Source organism: Opisthocomus hoazin, chromosome 4, assembly GCF_030867145.1.
Source record: "Opisthocomus hoazin isolate bOpiHoa1 chromosome 4, bOpiHoa1.hap1, whole genome shotgun sequence".
NCBI lineage: Eukaryota > Metazoa > Chordata > Aves > Opisthocomiformes > Opisthocomidae > Opisthocomus > Opisthocomus hoazin.
Genome location: NC_134417.1, coordinates 38,128,065 through 38,151,676, shown reverse-complemented (window position 1 = coordinate 38,151,676; position 23,612 = coordinate 38,128,065). Strand labels below are relative to the sequence as shown.

At 38.6% G+C, this 23,612-nt stretch overlaps 1 protein-coding gene across 1 annotated transcript in view; it reads left to right on the top strand.

Annotated features, from left to right (window-relative positions):
* The first annotated feature begins 3,330 nt into the window (after nt 1–3,330).
* POU6F2 (POU class 6 homeobox 2) overlaps nt 3,331–23,612 on the top strand; it is a 318,779-nt gene continuing 298,497 nt past the window's right edge. The window contains exon 1 of the mRNA XM_009943048.2: nt 3,331–3,435. Coding sequence (XP_009941350.2) covers nt 3,331–3,435 — 105 coding nt within the window. The remainder of the gene's footprint in view (nt 3,436–23,612) is intronic.

Genomic DNA, 23,612 nt, shown 5'->3' with positions numbered 1-23,612 from the left:
CGTGTCACTCAAAACACAGGCTTTGTACCACTTTGAATTTGCACTCTCACAGATTAAGTGCTAACAGAGCCTCCTCCATGGCTTTGCCTTGATCGTAGCCCCCCTCTCAGTAATTTCAGGTACAACAATACAAACCTGGCCCTTTGTGCCAGGTGCTGTAGTGGCGTATAGGAAGGCATAGCTGCCATGTGCTGCTGTGGCTCCACAACCATTTTCCTCTCGGGTTTACTGAGGAAGAGCCATGGATAAAAAGTTTCAAAGGAGACCAGGAGGTCGCTGCTAGGGATACCGCGCAGCTGGTTGGAAAGCAATATTTGTCATTCTGCCCTTCAACAATTTTCGTCAAGTTGGCAGCATTAGAGCAAACCTGGCCTGCCGAGTTCCCCTTCGCACCCCGCTCCCCACCCGAGCCTACCCTGTGGCAGATTAGGAGCTGCCTTGCTCTCTCACCTTTTTCACTGCTGACAGGAGAGCTAAGTCACCTTTCAAGCAGCAAAGCAAGGAGGTGTTTGGAGGGGGGACAGGGAGACAATTCCTTGCAGTAAGTAAAAAGAAATATTGGACTGACACCTGTTGGGGGGTGGCCAGTGGAAGGCCCAAAGGATGAGCAGCGAAGCTGGGACAGTGCCCAGGGACTGGCTGTGCAGCCCCTACAGGACCAAGTTGATGTGACTGAGGGAAAAGATCTCCAGCTCCACAGAGGTAAGGGCAGCTCCAGGGGTAGCAGAGGGGCTCTTACAGCTGTTTGGGTTAGCAGTGATGCCGTGACTGATGCAGAGGCATTAGCTGCAGGGAGGATGTTTTACATGTTATGGAGTAGATTGGCATTCCCTGGAAGAGTAGGTTAGTCGTCGTAAAAAGATCAGAGGCAGCATATATCTCACAGTGGGAGGAAGGAGCTCTTGCGTCTCTGCCTTAGTGTGCACGGGCATCTCGTTGGTTTGTTGGTGCGTGAGGGTGCAATGGATTTGTGTGCGTATAGCGCTGTGCTTGTTTGTGTGCTGCAACGTTACCTCCGGGTCGGTGTCTTTGCTAATAAAACCCCCGCAGTAGTAATTGTCAGGTTTAGTTGCTTAGGTAAGTTAAGGGAATTTGAAAGGTGTTTGTCCATATCCACTGCAAAAAGGCTCCTCCTGAAGAGAAACTATAAAATAAACATCCTTAACTTTCCTTTCAGATTCATATACAGTATTTGCCTTCAGCGTGTCTGCTTTCCTGGAGACAGCTGAGGCAATCTCCTCTATTCACTCCCCCATTTACCAGTTGTATTTTGGATTGCTTGCGATGATATGGATGTTGATTATGGCCTTCACAACACTGCCTGGTTTTTCCATAGAATCGTCCTGAGGGATGAGACCACAGCAAATTCTCAGCTGACCAAAAGGCAGCCCAGGGTATTAGTTCAATGTATTTTATTTCATGAGTAAGAAGCAGATAAGATTTCAGCACAAATGGTGCATTTTAATTATGTTTATAAGTGAAATGGAGAACAGATGTTGGAAGCATCATTTCAAGTACTCTTTTCTCATCCCAGAGGCAGAGTTTCAGTGTTGATATTGTATATGTCTCCAAAAATGCTTGATTTGAAAAACTTTTTAGGCTGAAATATTGTGTTGGCCTAAGAGCAGTCCTAGGTCCCTGTGCATCTATGTGTGAATTCTTTTTTTGTTTCTGATTTTTGATATATGTTCCAAAACTTCCTTTCTTAACTCTTTTCTTAGCAATTAAAAAAAAATTGTACTATAGAAACTCAACAAATGCAAACTTGATATTCCCTGCCCGTTGCATTCCCCTCAACCTGGATTCTCTCTCTCCTGTACATGCGTGCTTATACACATACACATACACATACACAGACACATGCGCTCCATCACATTCCAAACACTTCTAGATGCTGGATCTTAAAATTACATTGTAGGAAATATTAGACTGGCAAGTGCTGTGCCTACAGTTGGAGTATTGTTGATATGCTCACATTTCTTTGCCTATCACATGCTAAGATCAATATTGTCAATACCTTTAAAAATGAGATAATCACTTCAAAATATAGCCAGAAACTTACTTAAAATGGAAACTGTGCATTATATGAAGCTTAGAGAGTAGACTGCTTTTTTCTACATCTTTGCTTCTGACAGTCTTTAAAAAGCAGGTTGTTTGCACTAGTAACAGAAATATAATTTTAGGAGGGCAGAAAGATGGGCTAGTATTTATATGAAGCTGTAATACAGCAAAAATTATACGGGCTGTTATTCTACTATATTGCCAGAGGACTGTATTGATCTTCGAAGGGTTAAAGTGCTACCGGGTTACATTAATGTCACCCTTCAGCAATCAGTGGCCAATAACATACCAGCAATCAATGCTGCAGCGTGTTGTTCACGATACTCAGTTTTTGGAGACGAGTGGCTGATATATTTTGACAAGGAGAAAAAATAGTCTCGGAAATTCTTGCAAATCTTAACTCAGAGGGGAAGATATATGAAACAAACGGCTTCCATTAGAAAAAATGGTAATGTTTCCCTTCATAAGTAACAACATTTTATGTCAGTTCAGTGGAGCAGTGAATGAACCAAAACTCTGCTAACCTTCAAAATGGAAAGGATTCTGTAAGTAGGATTTACATAGTCTGAATATTTTATATTTTGAGTGCTCATCACAGCTCGCATAAACTAATACTTAAATATATATTTCCAATAAAGAAAACACTTGATTTCTGGTGGAGTAAAGCAGTGAGACACATTTTGGCTTGTGAGTACAAACGCAGGTTTCTCAGCCCCTGCTCTTTTTTTTCCTGTTAGCAATTTTCTTCTATCAAGTTCTCATAATTTGTGCACATCCAAAGAAGGCAAAGCAGGCTTCTTCACTTTCACACAAAACAAACTTGAAGAAAAAAAAATCAGGAACTCAAACAGCCATAAAGTAGAAGTACAAAGGGGGGAATAAAAAATAGAGGCTGCGAGAGGACGCGAGGGGTTAAAGTTCTGACCACTGTCTGCATATATAAAATTATATCACCTTATCTGAAAAGTTTAGGCTCAAAAGAAAAGCCTCAGTTTAAAATACCTTTTAGGTTTATTAAATCTTTAAGCTGAAGATTACAGCAAGTGTTTTGTCTTTGGTGAGTAGCTGTTTGTCTCACTTTATTTACTTGGTATTGGGTATTTGTCAATGTCATTTCATATCTGCAGAAAATTCATACGTTGTATGGAAGTATGAATGTGTGTGAGTGTGCTGAAGGTCACATGACTGTTTCATCCTATTTGGTGGAGCAGCTTGACTTTTTTTCCCTTGCTTTTGGTGATGGTTGTGAGTGCAGAAGTTGATTGACAGATGCATGCCAGAAACCCCCATTCTCCTTTTCAAAGACTACATATGATGGATTGCGATCTTTCAGCTCAGCAGGACACAGGGACCATGCAAGCTGTAATTGGTCAGGTATGGAGTCAGCCATTTCTCAACTCCCCTTTTATTTTTTTTTTTTTCACAAGGGTCTAACCATATGATTCACATAATTCATATTTACAGTACCATCTTTCTATCTGTATCTTCAGCTACCAGTGAGTGTAGTACTGAAAGTGAAAAAGGCAAAAGAACCACAATAATCTGGCGAGGGAATCACTAGTTAAACCTAAAATACCATGCTTTTCTTCTAATAAACCCGGTTTATAATTTAGTCTGAGCTTTGCCAGATCAATCTATTTATTAATTTACTGTTGTATTTTGTTTAAATGTGCTGAAGTAGAAGAACTGAGGAGTGAAAGTGTTATGTTTGCTGGGGAGTTGCTTTCTATTTCTAATGCTGTTCATTATTTCTATATTGACTGTATTCCTGTACTACAGGCTGTGGGTTGTTTTTTTTTCTTTTTCTTTTTTCTTCTTTTACTCCTAACCCAGATAATGTGTGATTGAGCTTGGTAAATGTAGTAGTCTTTGCTGCTGCAGAGGGGCAGCCTGCAAATTAAACACTGCCACAATCTGAAAGGTCCAGGTGGTCTGCTCGTGCTTCCTAATGCAATCCAGCACAACAGCTTTAATAAACAGCTCTATTTAGTTCTCCCTCCCTGTATCCAGGGAAGTGAACTGGTCTGGGGCTGCTGTGATGAAATGCCAGAAGAATATCTCTCAAAGGCCTCACGAGCTGATTTTTAGAGCTTTTCCGTTTTGTCGTCTTTGTCTTCCAAATGGGTCAGTGAGTCCTTCTCTTTCTGTTTTGTGATTTCTGATAAGTCTGTAGTTTTTATCTGTGTGTTTTAACCGTGCTGTTTCTAGCTTAAGCCAGAAGAGAGAAGAATCATTGTCTTTTCATTTGCTTCAGATAATAACCTGAAGTAGGGAAAGAAATTAAATTATTTTGTCCTGTTGTGCAGGGAGGGGTGTTTTCCTATGAATGCAGCCAGAGTCGGATGAGGGTGTCTGTTTTTCTTTTTCTAACAAAATTTTAAGTGCTCAACACTTTCTCATTAACCACTGACTTGTAAATCAGTCTCTGGCAAAGGGTATTTTTTGAACTCTCAAAAGTTTGTGGTTTTTTGCATATGTTTCCAGTGTAGTGAACGCATGCTGCTGAGGTGATGACATAGTATTTGTGTTTCCTATATGTTGATACAATGGTGGAAAAATACACATCCTACACACTGTTTTCAACTAAATTATGGCAAAGCACAGAAGTCCCTCAAAGCACATGGTTTATTAATACCATCGTACTCAGTAATGCATTTCTGGATGGAAAATGTCAAATATGTAATACCATGTTTACCACAGACTTTTATTGCTTTAAATATTTTAAAAATAGAAAATACATTTTTCATTAAAAATCCCCCCCAAACATTAGCAGCTTTCTATTAGGCTGGCTTATACCTGAAAAGTGGGGTGTGTTTGCCAGTATTACATTGTGTGAAAATATGTATTTTAGAGCGGGTTAATTACCTTTTTGTGTAAACTTGTTCAGTCTTCAAGAAATATATTTCATAATTGGAAGGCAGATAAAATGGCAAGGTTTTGAGCAAGTACACTTGATGGAAAATGTACCCTGAAACCTTGATAAATCTCAAAGCTTGTAATATCTCTTTAATGTAACTTTTGCTTTGGCATATAAGAAAGTGTAAGTTAGCTATTTTATGTTTAGAGCTTTCTAGCTCTCGGAAAGTGGTTTTGAGGCTGGAAAGGGTAGGAGCATGTATTTTCTGTGTGTAACATTCCATATTTCATCAATTAAACAAAAGTTCAGTGAATGTCTGGAAAAATGTTTATATCGTGTGTTAGTATATTTCATTTCCTAAAAATCAATAACAAGGGCATGCACTTCAAAGAAAAATACATTTTGCTGTTTTAGGTGACTAACTGTGGGGTTTTTATGTCAGAATTTATGGATATTATTATCGTGCAACTTAATATGTTCTTTAGATCTGTATGTGTGGATATTTACATGGCATATGCGTAGGTGTGCACATCCAAATGTGTTTCTAAATCCACAAAATGGTTAAGCATGTTTTTGTTTTAATTGTCCAGTGTTTGGTTGTTATTAGCTACATGTGAAGATAGAACAAATTGTTCATTTTTTTTTTCAGGTAAAGATTATGTATTTTCTGGTTGTATAATAAGAGTTACTTAAAACTTGGTAAGCACAGACCAGTCAGTGTAATTACCATATGCTGCTGAAAATAGAAATACACTTTCTTGATGGACTTTAATACTCACCTGGCAAGAGAAAATAACTATCAAAAGACAAACCCTATACCATAAAATCTTTCCACACTATAAGTCTATATTTAATATTGATAAATAATACAGATTTGCATATTCAGTATGTGCATATTTTTAGAAGAGACATTTCTTTCCTGACACTATTGTTTTAGAAAAAGTTCTTAAGGGTCCTTGTTAACTTTTAAACCTCCGAAAGCAAAAACTTTAAATAAATCTTCGTCATTTGGCCTTTTTGTTTCAGAATTTTGTTTTTTTCCAGCTGTGAGAACTAAATTTTGTTTTGACTAATTCTGCCGATTAGCTTTAAATTCAGTCTTGTTTGCTGCTAAGGGAGTGTGAACTTGCCTAATTAAAAATCCAAACTATACATGTGCATCTCTGCTCCAGTGGAGATCAGAAACACTAGCAGTTATTTGTAGTTCAAACACTAGTCTGTGTATGACACGAAAGTAAGAGCAGGAGCATGCTGATTTAAAGGCGTTTTGAAAACCAAGTACTTTTTCATCATTAAATACATTTTCCACTTTTTTTCATATTCTTGATTTCATCTATCTCCAAGCACCAGTGTCCACAGTGGCTCCCACTGGTGATGGCTATGGTAGGCAGAGTGCTACAATCCTATTACCTAGCACCTGGGTGTACAGGCTCCAAGGTGCAGAATTGCTTGTATACTTTCCCTCTGGATTTTTCCTCCCCCAAGCAAGCAATTAAACAGCCAAGTACTCTGAAGAACAACCTCCTTGCCTAGCGTGTCAAGATCTAGAAGCTCATTGCTCATTGTGATTTTGATTCATAACTGGAGTGTTTGGAATGAAACCCCAGTCCCTGTCAGCAATAGTCTGTAGCATCCTTCCTTGCACACTGAACCATAATACCCGTTATTTCTTCAAATGTGTTTTGCTCTCATAGAAGTTATTATCTAGATTTTTATGCCATATTCCTTATATATCCTGAGCCCATCTAAATGAACAGGTAAATAAATGTGTCATCTCATTATTCCAATTATGGTGTATTTTCTCTACCTTCTATACTTTCTAAAATCTGTACTGTATCTTTCTCTTCTTTTTTTTCTTTTTTTCCCCCCTTTTTTGTTCTTTATTCTTTTTTTCTTTCTTTCTTTTTTTTTCAGACCTGAGCTTGTGAGTGACAGGTTAGTTCATCAGCATTACAGCCCTCCTGTTTTTGTCTCATCTCATGCAGACAGGTCACTGTGTCCAATCACCCTTCTGGCTCTGCTGTCCCCGGGGGAGCCCAGGCCAGCCTGCCATCTTGATCCACCGGCCTGAGGGCCCAGGCTGGCTGCACATTTCTGTGTTCACTGGTTCTTGCAAATATAGTAAAACAGAAGGGGGGGGGGGGGCAGCTTAAATTAGATCTCTGTAAACTGAGAGGAAGTAAATTGGGTAACATTCTTCTTCAAATAAGCTGGCGTGTGCAGTTATTATTGCCATGTTTGAGTTCTCTTTCTACCTGCTAACTGTGTTTATTTTCTATATTTCAATGGTATCCTCCATGTGATCTCATCATCTAGTAAAAGCTATTTATGCAAGGGTAAACATGCGCTCTTTTCCCATAGAGAGTTCTGCTCTGAAGCCCAATTTGTTAGACTGATACATTGCTGCAGCCAAGGTGGGTCTTCTTGTTCTGTGTTTTATCTTGTTGCTTTTTTAAATTTTGTTTTGTTTTTTTCCCCATGATTAACAACAATAGAGCAGCGGGATAAATGTTTCAGAGAAGCCATTCATTTCCATAACTCATGAGTCACTTTTCAGAAGTTTGAGCTGTTGTCCATGTTGTTTTGTAATGCGCATCAATACATATCCAGGAGTTTAATTTTTACCAAATAAAGATCAGATCTGTAATGTTAGTTTTGTCTTGACCATCTTTAAGTGATTCTTTTTGTCATAGTAGGGAAGGTCTTTTTCTCTTCAAATACCTGTTTCCATATCTAATCTAATATACAAAAGTGCCTACAACATGTACAAACAGAAAAGAACCACCTTACACATAAATGTAAGACCCACTTTTATAATACAGCGAGAATTGTGCCCTTTTGTTTACAGTTTGGGACAAATCCTGTTCTCTCTAGCAAGAATTAGACCCATCACTGTAAGCATGACTACTTGCATAAGTAAGGTCAGAATACTTGTCCCCTTGTCCGCTTAGCGTATGTCCAGCACAGACATTGTTGTCCTTTACAGTCACCAGCAGTTGTTTTCTGCAGCTTGAGAGTGTGAGAGAAAGATTTATGGACAGGTACTCACTGACTGTTGTTTTCAGTAGTAGAGAGACAATGTAAACAATAAAAATCATGTTTGAAAAACTTCAAAAACATATTTTTTAATATTTATGAACAAGCTGGTACTCTGATAATGAAGCATTCCATCTCCGCAAAAACCCACTGGTTTATACGCTCTCTAGTATGCTGTGTCCTTAAGAATTATTATTGTAAGGAGATGCAGGAATGTGGCTGTAATATTTTACAGTATAAATATTTGTTGTAGAGGAGTTTGGATCTCGTTAATTTAATATATGTAAATTCTTTCATCCTAGACCTGGATTCCAGCAAAAGAATGCATTTCTCTGTTGACTTTTGTTTTTACAGCAGAAAAGATGGATTTTTATCATTTTCATTCATGCTTTAAAAGTCTTTTCTTGTTTTCACAACAAAATTGTGTTTTAATTGAAATCAGCTCTCTAAAAACATCTTTACTCATTTTTTTTCTTATTAAATTTCTTTATTCTTTTCCATTCTGTGCTACTGTACTGTCTCGTGTTAGTTTGTGGGTCAGGCCAATTAAGGGGTCAAATCTTTAAAAAGATGTGATTTACACTCTGTGTATATTCACTATTATTCTAATTCTAAGAGAAAAATAAAGTATGTCAGATGACCTTTAAATTGCTGGGCAAGCGACACTCATCCAGTGATGTAGATTTTTATCTTTTGGCAATGCATTTACATTCAAGTGCCTCTGCTGTGTTTCCTAGATTCTAGACTGATAAACTAAATACCAATCTGGGCCACTTTTATATGTACCGTACATAGAAGTGACTGTGCTGAGCCTCTTACACTGACCTGTAGCTGTAACAAGACTTATTCTTCTTCTCTCATCTGAACTGCGGCTCAAATGGAAGAAAATAGAAGGACAATCGAAGACAAGTTGTTTCTAGCGTTTTCAACATTAGATGAGGATGTGGCAAAATATTCTTTTTTCCTGTGATTTACATCTCTCAGCGGCATTTGCTTGTAATGCTGCTTCTTACTCTGAAATTGTAAAAAGGGCGGGAAGAACCTCAGATCAGTCGGTTCAGAATATATGCATGTTTATCTCTCATTAAAGTTAGTGGGACTTAAATATGTACTTAAAAGTTGGTCAGCAAATTGCTCAAGCCCATATAGAAAGTCCCGCAGCTGCTAAATCTCCGGGTTCACAGAATAATACTGAACTCAACAGGACTCCTCACGTAAATAACACTTTGCAGGATCTGGTGCAACTTACCTATTGAGTAACTGTCATTGCTGATAAATATAACAAAGTCTGTTTAAATGCTAGCCAAATAATTGCAATGCAAACTCTTGTAATTAGAACTGACTATAAGGATTAGAGATAGTAACTCAAGGCTCTTGAACACTTTCTATTTTTTGAGAATGTCAGGGCTACAGGTAAATGGACTATAGCTTCAGGGTTTTTGTTTTATCATTGGCTTTGAAACCTCTGTGATATGTAGGACTGTTTCTTCAAAAGCGAAAGATTAGTTGTTGATATTTGCTGCTGATTCTCTGTTGACTGGTAGGCTGTTCCATAGGAGAGCTTTATCTAACTGTTAGATCAAAAGAAAATTTTGAAGATCAAGAGACTGTTCTAAATTTCTAGCCATTTTTAAAAGTGGTAGTGGGGGAAAGTTGAAAAAAAAGGGGGAGGGGGGACCCGAAAGTCCTTATTCCAAGCCGTGCTTACATGGCAAATGATATAAATTAAATTTTATTAAGCTGTTTAGAACACATTTTGTAGTTAGTAATAAGCCTGTTTTTTCTATCTGAGTGGTACAATTTGTATATGCCATGCTATATTATAGCAAAATTGGGTCCAACAAGCTTTTATGCGTAGTGTTCCTTTTACTCACATGGGTAATAGCAGTTGATGTCATTAACACCGGTGCATATCCTTAAAGTTGGGAAACGTGTTTCAGAGATGAGAGCCTCAGCAGCGGATCTCGCTCTCTGGTGCAGTTGCACAGCTGTCCTATGCCCTTTGCTCACGTCAGTGAGGATTTACAGGGTAGGACACGAATTGCTTTCTTGTCTTGATGGACTTTTCTGTACCACCTTACTGTAAAAGAAATACAATAGTTTGATAAGAAGTGCTGCAAAATCTTACTTGCGAGAATAATTTTTGATCCTGTGATATTTCTAGTGAGCGTTACCTAAACTGCTTGCTAAATATGATCTATTCCCATAGGTAGCTCTTTCCAGGATGGGGCTTGGAACCCACGGATGGGGAAGGGCATTGTAAAGAGAAACAGGTCCTTAAGTAAAAGGGGAAAAAAAAAGTGTTAGAAAGGAACTTCATGGTACTTCAGTCACTGATTCCATCAAGTAATTTTTGTTTTACAAGTTTCTAGCATTTTCAAGGATCTCGGACTCATGTGTGTTTAGAAGACACAATCCAGCTGTGTAATGGCACTTCCAAAAAGGAAATATTATAAGGGCAACAGTAAAAGACAAAAGTGGTTTTTTAGTCACCCCCTGCTATGGAAACAAGAGTTTCAAGCAATAGAAAATAACAGAGCATGAGGTTTTTACGAGCAGATTACTGAAAGTCATGTTAATAGTATTACACAACAGCTGCTGTTAGACATATTGTAGGACATAATTCTGTATCAGAATGTTGTCCTTTTCACTAAACTGTTTACATCTCTAACTGCTTTTCCACTTACTGAGCCAACTTGTGAAGGTCTAAGTCAGCTTTTACTTGAGCTTTGCTCATGTTTCATGTGCAATGAAGTATGGAGGAGTTTTACTGCAATAAAAAGTCTGATTTTTTTTTTTAAACTGGAGGCTTTAGCCTGTTTCTGGAAGCCATCTTTTTCGGGGAAAAAAAATTGTAAAAACAGGAATTTGCAACATATACTAAGACTAAAGCAAACTAAGACTGAAACAACAATATTAATAACTAAAATATGTCATATCCTTATTTCAAGCTTATGACTTAAAATCACATTGTCTCCCATCAATGGCAAACTAGCATCAGCTTCCATTTATTCATAGTATGTCGCACTAAAGACTCTCATTTTTTTTTTTTCATTTGTAACAGTAGAGAATTGTGCCTGATTGTTACCGAATCCAGCTTTAAAAATAAAAAAGGGCTAAAGATACAATTAACTCTGATAATGTTTGAGTCTGGCAGTTCTGAGATACTGTCGTGGTGGCTATAGCTGTTGGTACTGGAACCAGATGCTGCCAAGTGCTGAATACTTCCAGAGTCCTGGACTTCCCGCTGGCTTGGTTAGGCAGGACTCTGTTCCAGCAAGGCCTGAATGTTTTCAGTCTTCTTTGACAGCAGGATTAGGCCCTGACGCACACGAGAGAAAATCTTTCATATGGTATTTTTTTTTTCCTGCTCGGACATTGTTAATGAAGGAAAAATTGAAAGGTTTCCTGTGAAAATTGTTCCGTTTAAAGTGAAATAAAATATTCTGGAATAAAGGAGAATTATGCTGCTCTAGGAAACAAACAGCTATTGCAAGATTTCTGGTCCTAAGTGTTACCACTGTGCCCATACCTTTCTGTGTACAAAACGTGCTTCACATTCTTCACATGGATTATACAAAGCAGAAATAATATCTGCAAACAAAAAGCTCCCAGTCTTTTGGAGGAAAGGTTGAAAGTTGTGGCAAATGTAAAAGTGGCTTCAAATGTGGAAGAATAAAGCAGAGAACATCAAACTCATTTCACTTAGTGTCATTCATGATCATTTATCATTATAGTCACGGCAAACTGCGATCTCAGAGCTGAAACAATTTTGTCCAGTAAGAGGAAAAAACAGCTCCCAAAACCAGAATGTTCCGGCTTGGTTCTTATATCCGTAGGGTTGCAATATTGAATTCAGAATGGGGGAAGCTTAATCTTGCAGCCAGATTTGACAAGATGCTGGTTGAACAGTAGGCAGAAGTGATGGTTTGTGCGTCTTAATGCCGATGGTGGGAAATAAAGAAAGATAAGAAGGTTTCTCCAGAAGTTTGTATCCAGTATTCACCACCTGCTCCAGCTTCTCACCAGTGGAGACAAGAAGATCTGTGTGTGCAAGTTGATGAGCAAAGCTGACAATTTCAAAGCCTGACAGAAGACAAACTGGGGTGCTCTAAAACAGTTTATAAGGGTTTGCAATGGCTCTGAACACGGTTATCTTTTTGTTTGTTTGTTTTAGTGCTGTTGCTTATTTGAAGGGTGATCATGAAACTGTTTAAGCACATCCACGAGTGTCCCCACAGACTTAGCGGGAAAGGTCACATGAGCACCGTATAGTGTATTAGACTAAGTGAGGCTAAAGGCTTGGATTTCACCTGGCCTCAATGGGATATAGACATGTACAGCTGAAAAAAATAAGCTAGTTCTCCAACTTCACTCAGTTAATACTGGAGAATAGGAGTCGGGGGCAGAGGAAGGGGGGGGGGGGGGGTGTGCTGGTGGTGTTGTCAAAAGCCTGGAGGCTACATCTGAAATCTTGGAGGGGTGAGCAATGGACTCATTTGCAGGTGTTCAGAAAATAAGACCTGGATTTTGAATACTCAAACAACAAAAAAAAAGGCTGAAAGATGGAGTTTCTTCCCCTGAATATATTGGTTTCTGTTTGTTTTTTAAGTCCATGCTGGATTCTTAGCAAGAGGAGAAATTGAGGGTTGCCCCCTAACTATGGATTTAGAATGACTCTGTAATGATTTTAACCCAAGAGGCACTGTGGATATTCGGCAAACCTTTGTTCTATTCTGCTCATGTCCTTATGCTAGACCCATCACCTTAGTTATTAGATCTCAAAGATTACATTCTTTGATCTAGTGCTTTCTAAATCCTTAAACCACAGTTTATTTATTTAAAAGGTTATATCCAGCATTGGATTGGATTGTAAAGCACCCTTTGACTCTTTCATGAAGGACACAGTAGAAACACATGCTACTGAAGGAGTATTTCCCTCTGACCATGAAGCACCACCGAATTTTACTGAATTAAGAACTGCACAAGATCTGTACTTTTAATCTGGCCAGTGTCTTGAGAATTTTACCTCATTGGTATGATGATGTCATTCATTTCTGATGCAACAGGCATTTGTTAGGGTATATAGGTGAATTTCAGTTACTTTCTAAATTAAAAAAACTGCAAAGTAGCCCCAGGTTTCCCTAAGGAAATGAAAGCATGCTAAACCTCAAACAGGTGTTAAAAATTAGTATGTTCAGCATGTGTTCTTGGGGTCTCTTTTTGATATGATGTTTACCAGGGTGCATCATAAGTAATTCTGTGGAGATAAACAGAGTTACGTGTGGGTAAACATGATCACCAGCAGCTTTTAAGCTTGTTCCATCAGATTCAGAAGCCCTTACACGAGCAAATTAACAGTGTAGTTTACAATGCTTGATTAATTATGAACTGTGTGATATGACTCCCAAGCTAACCAGCAAGAAGGCACAGAAAGCAGAAGAGAAAGACACTAAAATTGAGCCCGGTATGCTCCATGCCCTTGCTGATATTAATTATACTGTATCCAAACTGGTCTCTTTTTTTTTTTTTTCCAATCAGTCCTGCAAGGCAAACTAAAAATTCTTATGCAATTTCCCTCAATTCTGGAGAAACCAAGACTGGAATTGGCACCTGAAAAGAGAAATCTTATTAAAAATAGCTATTACTTTTTCATTTTTTAGTGCTTGTGTTTGGTTATTTTTCTCTTTTGAGAAGCTTAGCCCCTGGAGACAGTAGCCTGATTCTACTTTATACTGAGACCTCTTTATACCATCTGGCAGTACAAACCAGCTGTAAAGTGAGTGTAAGAGTAATTTATTTATGTGTACTTCAAAGCTCTTTTATATTTCCAGAATGGTAGAAAACCACCATAGTGTAAATGAGAGTCAGGCTCAAACAGATGGACTGGAATTTCCATTTTTTTTCAGATGGAATTGGAAAAGGGATAGGCAGAAATCAGATGGGGGGAAGAAAGGAAATATTTAGCTACATAGGTGTTCATTAACATCTATTCTGAACTGAAAAAAAGACGAGGTAAAAGGGCTAAATCGTGTTTTACTGGCCACCATCCATACCTTTGCTGGTAGTAATGATAACATGAAAGGGAGTGAAGTGAGCACCAGTCAAACCATAGTAGTCCGTACCTGGCAACACAACCAAAACAAAATAAAGGACAGCTGCTTTCTCAATCAATCAAGTGCATTATGGTTTTAAAATGAGTAGGCTTCTGAGCTACCCACTCAACAGAACAAAAGGCTTAATCTATTTCTCTCCCTTTTTTTTCCCTTTTTTCTTTTTTTTTTACCCCATGGGTTGCAGTGTGCTTGCTGTGACATTTGACAAAGATCTGCTTCCAGAGCATTATTCAGTTCGTACACCTGGATTAGTTAAAAAGAAAACAAAATTCATAGAAATTGATGTCAGTTAAATTCCCTCTTTCTATACTTTATATTGTCAGATGAATTCTTCCAACTCCAAGTCAAAGGGTGAATAAAAACAGCAAACAAAGACAGAAGAACCAAAACAAAGAATGGCAGTTATGCTAATGGAAAAGATCTTAAAATTCAGTCAGACATGGGAAAAAAAATAGCAGTTTTGGGGTTGACCCAAGTGTTTTTTTCAAAATTTTGAGAAGCTTCCTGCTCCATTTTATTTCCTAATCCCTTTTGAACAGGCACATAGGAAGCTTAAGGGATTCTGTGAAGTTGTGAGATATTTCTCTCTTTGCTTCTCCATTTTGTGAGAATCCAAGGGATAAACACCGGCAGGGCTTGTAGAACCTTCTGTAACTGAAGTAGCCCAGTATTTTGTATCTTAAGACCTTTGCTGCTGTTAGCATTTCCACTTGGTTCGCTACCTATTCCTGGACGTTTTTTAAGATGATTTCAGCCAAAATATTTCTGTGATTCCTGAGGAGGATAGAGAAATATGGAATAGTTTTTCCCATTTTAAAGACAACCCGTATTTAAGAACAAAGCCTTTAATTTGATGAGGAATAGGAACATTGTGTCTGAGATGTCTCTTCTGGTAATCCTGTGACAATCCACCCATGTTTGGTTATGTTCCAAGCCTTTGAGAAATGTAGTTGGCACATGTATACTTGGCAACTCTAAACAGTTACATCCCCTGAAGATTCACAGAAAATAAAGGTGTGAAAGGAACCTCATAAAGTCATCTGCACATAGACAGGATCAGCTTATCTGAGTCACATCTGACAGGTATTTGTCTGAGTGCTTCCTGAAAAACTCCAGCAGCACTAATGCCGCAGTATCCTCGTGCTATGCGTTCAACTTAACTATCCCTGCCTTAGCACACACTGTTAGGAAGTTTTCCTTGTGGCAATAAGAATCTTGCTTACTCCAAGGTAAGCCCACATCTTCTTCCCTCTTTTAGGGATATCAGATTATTTCTGTCCCCCCTTGAAAGCCTAGCTTTTAACTTGTCCTGTTTTGGGAAATGGCAGAGGTGGCACCAGGGACCCTCACTCTTCTGTGTATGTACACAGTGACCACCCTCTGGGGTAGATGGAGGAGGAAGAGGCATGATTCAAACGAAGACAAGGCAAGAGCCAGGAAAGATATAGGTATAGACTGAAACGACGAGTGCACAAGTAGTCAGCCAGGTTGAGAGAGTGGTGAGGGATGGAGAGGAAAAGTAGGAGCTTGAGTGGGTCCATGAGAAGCTGGGAAATGTAAGGGACAGTAGGGAAGAGGACGTGCCTCATCTGTGGGCAGGCTAAGATAAGGGGAGCGACGGAGAGGGGACTAGACCTGTTTAGGCATAAAGACAGAAACAGAAAACCTGTGGGGCAGGTTCCCTTGCTGCTCAGAAATTTCTGCTGGCAAATCCCACTGGCAAAGTATCTCAGTTTTCCTTTAAAAGATACGAAGCTATGCATGCAAAATGTGAAAAACATTATTTGTATTGTTATGCCACATAATTCAAATGAAGTATTTGTACAGTCATAATTTGTTTTCCTTGTAAATATGCATAATAATAGACGCTTTAATTATGTAAACAACTACATATGCCACACAGATTGGTTTCTTTTAGTGTGACCTCTATACTTCCACACCTCCACTTATGTTTCCATAATAGTATTTGAAAATACAGATATTATTTTATTATACTTCTTTCTGAATATTATATTTGATATAAAATGGTTTTTGGCTTCCTAGAAACTGCAGAAAATTTATGTACGAATTTATACATGCACACACATATATACGCATATGTGTGTATATATATTCTGGGCCAAATTCCAGGAAAGTCTTATTTGATTTTAAATGTTTGAGGGGGGGGTGTGTTGGATTTGCAAAATTTTTAATCATTAAAAAAAGGATAATTTTTAAAGAAAAAGTAACTTTGAATTAAGCACTCAGACGCTTCTGCTTACAAAACACCAAACGGAAACATATGGACTTTTTTTCTCTTTTACATATGAGTGGTAGGATTAAAGGTTCTAACATACCTGAATTTTCTTTTTGAATGAAAAATTTCCCAGAGATCTTGCCCTTGTTACTTCCAACAGACAAAACCTATCAACTTGTGCAGTAGTTTTGCTAGACACTGATTGATATCTAGATTTCTGGATATATATAGGCACTGATCTTTGTACAAAGTAGGCACATGAAACTCCTGCAGTAGGTGATACTTGTCTCTTAGTTCTCCACAACCTCAATTAGTTATTTACAATGTTAAAAATGGAAGCATTCCAAAGCCAAGTGCTTTTTCAGTTCAAGAGTCTAATACAGTTCCTATTTTGCAAAGTAAAAGCTTCAGGTTACTACGGAGAAGCAACATTGGATTATCATTTGAACAGGTATAATTGCTACTTTCAGCAGCTTGAAGTCACTTTAACTCCTATACTACACCAATTTTATCTCTGATGAGAGGGGATTATTTCCTGAAATTTATGTAGCTTTTTTTCAGTATTATTTACAATTATGACTATAATCTAATGTATGATTTAGTAAGAGCATGCCATCATACTGGAGGAGAACTGGGAATAGGTAGCCAGTACAAACCACTTATGTGGGGCAGGGTGGCATGCAAAGGGAAAGGAGTAATTGCCAACATGGCAGTGTGAAAAAGGCAGGATTAGAAGAAAGGGGGAGATGCAGGGTGGAAGGAGGGCATGGCAGCTGGAGAAAAGGTGTTTTGTAAAGCTGAAAATTTCAGAGTTATTTTTTAATAGGTTTGTTACAGTTTTCTGTATTGAACTAGTGGTAATAAGGACTCCCAAAGGTTGATAGATTAGGACTAACAGCCAGGATTAGGCTGTGGCAGAGCTGTGTGAAACAATTGTGTGCAGGAAGAGTGAGGATAATAAAACTTCATCCATGTTATATCCCTTCTCTTCACCTTTATCCATTCAGCATCTGCTTAGATGCAAGTTCAGGGACCCATCTTACCAAGCGTCAGCACAGCGTGCTTGTGGTAGTGGTGCAGTAACAACAGAGAGTTGTAAACCCGGCGCTCGATCCCATCACATTCCCGTTCTTTATTGATACTTGGCAAAACTTTTAGCTGTTACCCCAATTAATGTTAATCCCTTAAATTCCATTTTTATGCCTTAACTGAAGGTAGGTTGGCATAGGAAATGTCTGGTGGCAAACTGGGGCCTACAATACTTCAGATAAAGGTTACAAAACCAAGAACAAGTCTACGAAGCTGTCCTTAAAAGTGACTTGCATCCAGAGCTGTTCTGTTAGCAGAGACGTTGCTGGCTGTGGTACCAACCCCCCCACCCCCCCATGTGATTTAATGAGTCTTTTGAAATTGCTTTTCTAAAAGACACTTCTTTTTTGGTAAGTATCCTCCAGCTTTGGATTGGTTTCTGCTTGCTAAATGCCGCCTTGGACAGTCACTGCATCTGCAGCTGTCTCGAGCATGGGTAAAGCTGGGAGGATAAAGCAAATTGTAGCCCTGGTTTCGTGCTTTCATCTGGAAAAGGTCTCCCCTTCAGGCTGGAGAAAGAGAAGAAGAACTATTACTTGATTAAGTTTTACTAAAATAATACATTATTTTTTTTCCCCTTCACAAATGATCTGATGAGAATGGGTTTCATATGCAAGCTCACGTTGGTAGCTGGGGCGTGTGTTTGTCTCGCTGAATCACTTCACGCTGTAGTCCCACATCGGTGGCCCTGCGCTCAGGGACAGCTGCTGGCAGCAGAGGCCGCAGATGCCAGGTAGGGACTCTCAAAATTTGGCTTTTTAGCTCAGTACTGGCAAACAAGATGTGCAATTGCAATAGTACCATGCAACACAGTGGGGAACGAGCCATGAAATACACAGCAAATTTCCTGGTGAAGGCTGTTTTTTCCGTAACAATTCCAGTTTTGCCGGTCTGTACATCAGCTTCTTTAATTCTTACACTGTCAAATTTTAGGCCCAGGGTTTTAACTGTAACATTTCCCCTACAGCTTCTTGGTCATGAGTAAGCTTAGTCACATGTATTAAACACTTTTAAATTTATATAGAATATGCAAAAGGTATAGAGGATGCTGGCTGGATCTTAATTACCCAAGGAGGTTTATTTACCTCAGCGGTCTGGTAAGAGGCCCTGAGGCTGTGGGTGCCGGGGGCCCAGGTGTGGCCACTCAGGGAGATGAAGGCCTGGGCGGCCAGATAGCAGGTGAGCCTCTGGGCAGAGTTCCTGCTCTGTTTAGAAAGAGCTGTGAGGGCTGAGGTGGGGTTTGCCGTGTGGTGCATTCATTGCCTCTGCCTTCTGGGCCATTTAAACTCAGAATCTGGATTTGTGTCAAGCCTGGATTTTGGACCAATTTTTTTTCTGAGAGGGTGAGTCTACATGGGGCGAAGGAAGGCAGGCTGAGGAAGCAGAGGAGGTGGGTTAACGCTAATATTGTTGGATTGTGAGGTGTCTCCTAGTACACATGACATAACCAGCAAAGATCCTGTTGACTGTAATAGGGTCAGGTTTGCACTATATCTTCATCTGAAATCTTGTGTTGGAACCGTTTGAAAACTGGGCAAGTGCAACAGAAGGAGTGCTGCTGAGTTTCAGCCAAGATCTTCTGTCTTGTCATAACTGATCCCAGGCTGAGGCCCAGGTCTTAAAATGGTGCATAAATAGGCTTAGGTAGGTGCAGAGCTCCTCTTACCTAGAGAATGTCCCAGGAAGTTGCAAATAACAATAAAAGATCAAGGAGATAACTTATTTGGCTGCTGGTCTTTACAGAACTTCACAGTGATTTTTTGATGTGCTGTACTCAGTTTGGTGTGTTTGTTAGCTGCAACAAGTGATCAATGAACCTTTTCATTGGTCTCAAATGTAAGGTAAAATGATTGGAATTCTTTGCAATTTTCTTCAAAGTTGAAAGCCAGTAAAAGTGGATTAAGCATGATCACAGCGTTGCTGAATTTTAATTCTGCAGGTGAGGTTCTCTATACTGGGACACATGGGAAATGCTGGAGAAAATGTGGTAGCTGAATTTTTCTGTGTTATAGTGAGGGAAGCTAATTGCATGTGGTCTGTAGACAATCTATGAACAGCTGCAGACTGTTGCAGAATGTTGTTGGTCAGGAAATATTTGGGCAGCCATTGTTAAAAGATTATAATTTCTTTCTGAGTTGCTTCCTAAATCAGAGTTATGAAACGTAGATCAGAGGTTCATGATAAAGATGTAGCCTGTTCTCCAGTGTGTAGTTCATGTTTGGAAAAAGTGTTTGGTTTATTTTTCTTTATTTTGGTAGTGTCTGACTTTCCCACGGATTATTGTTTAAAGGCTGAAAAAAAAACCAACCCCAAAACACCAGTTTCAAGACTGAATTTTTAGATAGGTGGAAATCTTTTCTTCAAAGAGGAAAGATGTACCATAGATGAAAAAATAGAACATTAATAGAGAGCTTTGAAAGCTACTTTTAAAAGGAGGAACAAAGAAATAATTATTCTGCCAGTGCATACAAGGGTATGGGTTTCATCTTTTTTTATATTGGGTTCTTTCTCCCAACAGCCTGATGAAGGTTTTGACATTTAAGCAGCAGAGATGAGAAAGTCAAGGCTTACAGATGCATCCTCATACCTGAACTCTGATAACACCACTTGCAAAATTCCTGTTAGGCTAAACAGAATCACAGTCAGGCAAAAATTGAATTACTTTTAGAATAATCTGTCCTCTGCTGTGTTGCATCAAGCATTGCATTACAGTATTGCTAACAAGCTTTCTTCTCAACAGAAAGTGTCTTGGGCTTACTACAATTAGCATTCACTATGACTGCTTTTTTGCTCTCTACTTGTAGAGGACTTCTACATCAAAGGGTTTTAGTCTGGGATAATATTATGTCAGTGCATCTGCAGCTTTCTTAAAGAATCTCTCTTTAGTGTACTTGTATATTTTGAAGTGTTTTACAAATGCAACATTCTCCTGCTTCTGAGCCCTTTAGTTACCTGTAAGATGAAATGGAAAAAATACATAGCTGAGCCTAGCAATTTTACATGGCAGTGTGTGTATGGAAGTGGAGAACATCCTACCAGTGGAGTTTAAAGGAGTGAACCGTATCCAGTGTGGAGCTTTGGTAGGCTATCAGCAGTGATCTGTAGATTTCCATTGCTGATAGGTCAAAAGAGGGGGCGAAAAGTAGGTCTGCATCTGGACTTGTGCAGGCTGCTTCTTCACCATGTTTCTCATTTGGAGAATAGATCACAGATGTTAATGTGTGCTTAGAAACATCGAGTGGGGCACCTGATCTCCTCCTTACTTCTGTGTTTCTACCAGGTGCTCTTTCCAATCTAGCAGGTTGTCCTCCTTCAGGTGCTTTCCTGGTATTGCAGCTCCACTTTGGCTAGGTAACAGCATCATTAGATGGAGCTCAGGCGTACTGGGCTTACTTTGTATGCCTTCTTTTTATAGTTCACAATAGGCATTCATTCATTTTGTATTTGCTGGTTCCTAGAAAAACCTAGTAAAATAGCTGACTCCATTCCTGTGCCAAAGGAGACAGAGCTAGTACATAAAATAGCATGGAAAATTACTCCTGTTGACTTCAGTACGGAACCTTGTTCAAAACACAGGCAGTACGTGTGGACAGGGTTCTGATGCTGTTGCTAAACATGCCGTTATCAATATTGCTAAACAGATGTTTGTCACGAGCACAGTCAGACCAAGTGTAATTACTAATTAGGGCCTAATCCAAAAATCTATTGAAGTTTGTGGCAAGATTAAATGTGCTTTGGACATGTCCCAAGGTAAAGGATCAATCACTATTTTAGCAGGGTTTTGCCTCTGCAGTTGGGAAAATTACCTTGTTAATGGGGGACTATTTTGTTTACCTGAGTCCCTCCATGTTTCACAGCTCTCCTGTTTTTACCTTGGTAGAAATAATGTGTAAGCTCTTAACAAGTATAAACTGACTGCAGAGAAGCAGAAGCAGAGAACACTACCTTGCTGCATAAAGAATACCGTAAAGGAAATTTAGCTGTATAAATAAAACACAGGGCATTTATCCAACTTTACTGTACTGTCAAGCTACAAACTCTGTTAAGCTTTTTTATAATAGTCTGTGGAAAAAAAGGATGAAAATCCTCGCCTTAATCCTGGCATTTATTCATTCACTGATATCGCCTGGAGAATTTGTGGTGGTTATAGGTACAGAAAGTCTATGCTGGGGATGGAACAATTCCAAACCTGCTCTGAAGGATCTTGATGAACTGAGATTATGGAGAAATTTCTACCTTCCAAAAGGTATGTAGTTGCTAATATCCAATGTAATATGAAGGAATTTCAAAAATAGCTGCTCTAAAACCTGAAGTATGTTCATTCTCAGTGGTCTAAAGAACTCCATCTTTCAAGGATGAATCTTTGTACTCCTTCATTTTGCTTTGTGGCAGTACCCACAGTTTACTGTAACCATTCATTGCTTCAAAGTGACAACAACATTCAATACAAGATCCCCATTAATTAATTATCCCATTTATGACAATATTCAATACAGCATTTGAATCTTTTATGTAATATTTAGTATTAATACACACTTTCTTGGAATGTGTTAGGACCCTGTGATTCTTAACAATTACTATGGCAGCAAACTTCAAACAACATACTGACGAGCTCAAATGGATCTGCTTCAGTAATGTTGTTGTAGTTGCAATATTTTTGAGCCCTGCTTGTGTGGGAGAAGCCCTGCTGAAGTCAGTGATGCCTCTCATGCCCTTAAAGTTCAGAGTGTGCCCCAGTCCTTTACCCACTTAACCTCTAAGTGGGCAAATAAGGTCAATGTGGGAATCTCCACAGTAGGCTTCATGCAGTAATCTTCTCTTCTGTTCCCTGGGCTATAGCTATGTAATTGCCCTTATCAACCTGAATATACCTTTGGGATCAATGTTAAGTTGTCCAAATGTCATCTGATTAGCTTAAACAGAAATACCATATAGGAATATGTACATAAGGGATGCATTCATTTCTACAGGACATCTGAGAGATTTACTTCTGTTTATCTGTTTCTCTTATACAACCTATGCAAACTAAAAATCATGGATTTTTATAAGATGCTGGCTGTGTATAAGCACCAGACAGACACATAGACTTCAGGATGCTTACAGTCCTTGCCTAAGTGTAACATAATGGGACCTTAATATGTTGATTCAGTTCTTCTGAAGAGAAAGGTACTTCTTTTCAAGATCAGATTTAAACACATTTTGGTATTTTTTTGTTTCCCGTCAGAAGTTTGTCATTTTCATGTGATAAAAAGATTGTTGCTGCACAAATGGGGATTAGCACTTATCTCAATTTTTAGGAGTTGGTGTAGACTTATTGTTACCTGAAGGGATTTTAAATCATTACAAGTATTTTCTGAGTATAAATCATTAGAAGTATCTCCTCAATGAGAGGCTTAATTAGTTTTTAAATTCTTAGATTTGGAGACCAGCATAAAACTGCAGCATGTTTCTGGTAACTGGAGGGATGTTGCACTTTGTACAACTATATATTTTAATGGAAGAGTTGCCTGGCACACCTCCAGCGACATAATTTAGGGAAACTTTAAAAGAATTTTCAATTTTCCAGATGTACTCGCATGTTTTATGAATCTTGTAATTGTCAGTCAGTAAGTTTCCTCCCCCAGCCTACAATTATGGTTAGACTTTTAAAATATGTGTCTGTATGTCTTCTGATGCTTAATTTCTTATACAGCATTCATCTGCTATGTCTTAGGCAACTTAAAATTTGTATGTCAAAGTCTGAGCCAGTCACTCTAAAGCTTGTGTTCTCTCAAAATGCTATAAAGGACGGCAAGGACTGTAAGCTACACTGGAAAGTCTTATTGAACTCTTGTAAGTAACTCTTAAGTTAGGAGAGATGAACTGTGCCTTTCATTATACAGCAGTTGTAAACAAATAATTGTTGAAAAAGCTATTTTTGAAATTCTAGTTGGCAGGTTAATTTTCGCAAATGAATTTCCAAAGCCTGCAATTTTGACTTGATAAAAAGTGTCCTAAGCAATGTACCAAAGCTGAGGGTTGGAAATTCTCCAGCTGATCTCTATCACAATAGGAGGAGGAGGACAGAAATATGCTTCATAGCACAATTCATTTACATTAAATAGTTAAGAGATTTTTTCATATGAAAGAGATTTTTTCATTTCATTACCTTGATTTTTTCTGAACCATGTAGTATGTAAAAATGTTTCCCTTCAAAATTTTTTTTTTAAATAGTATG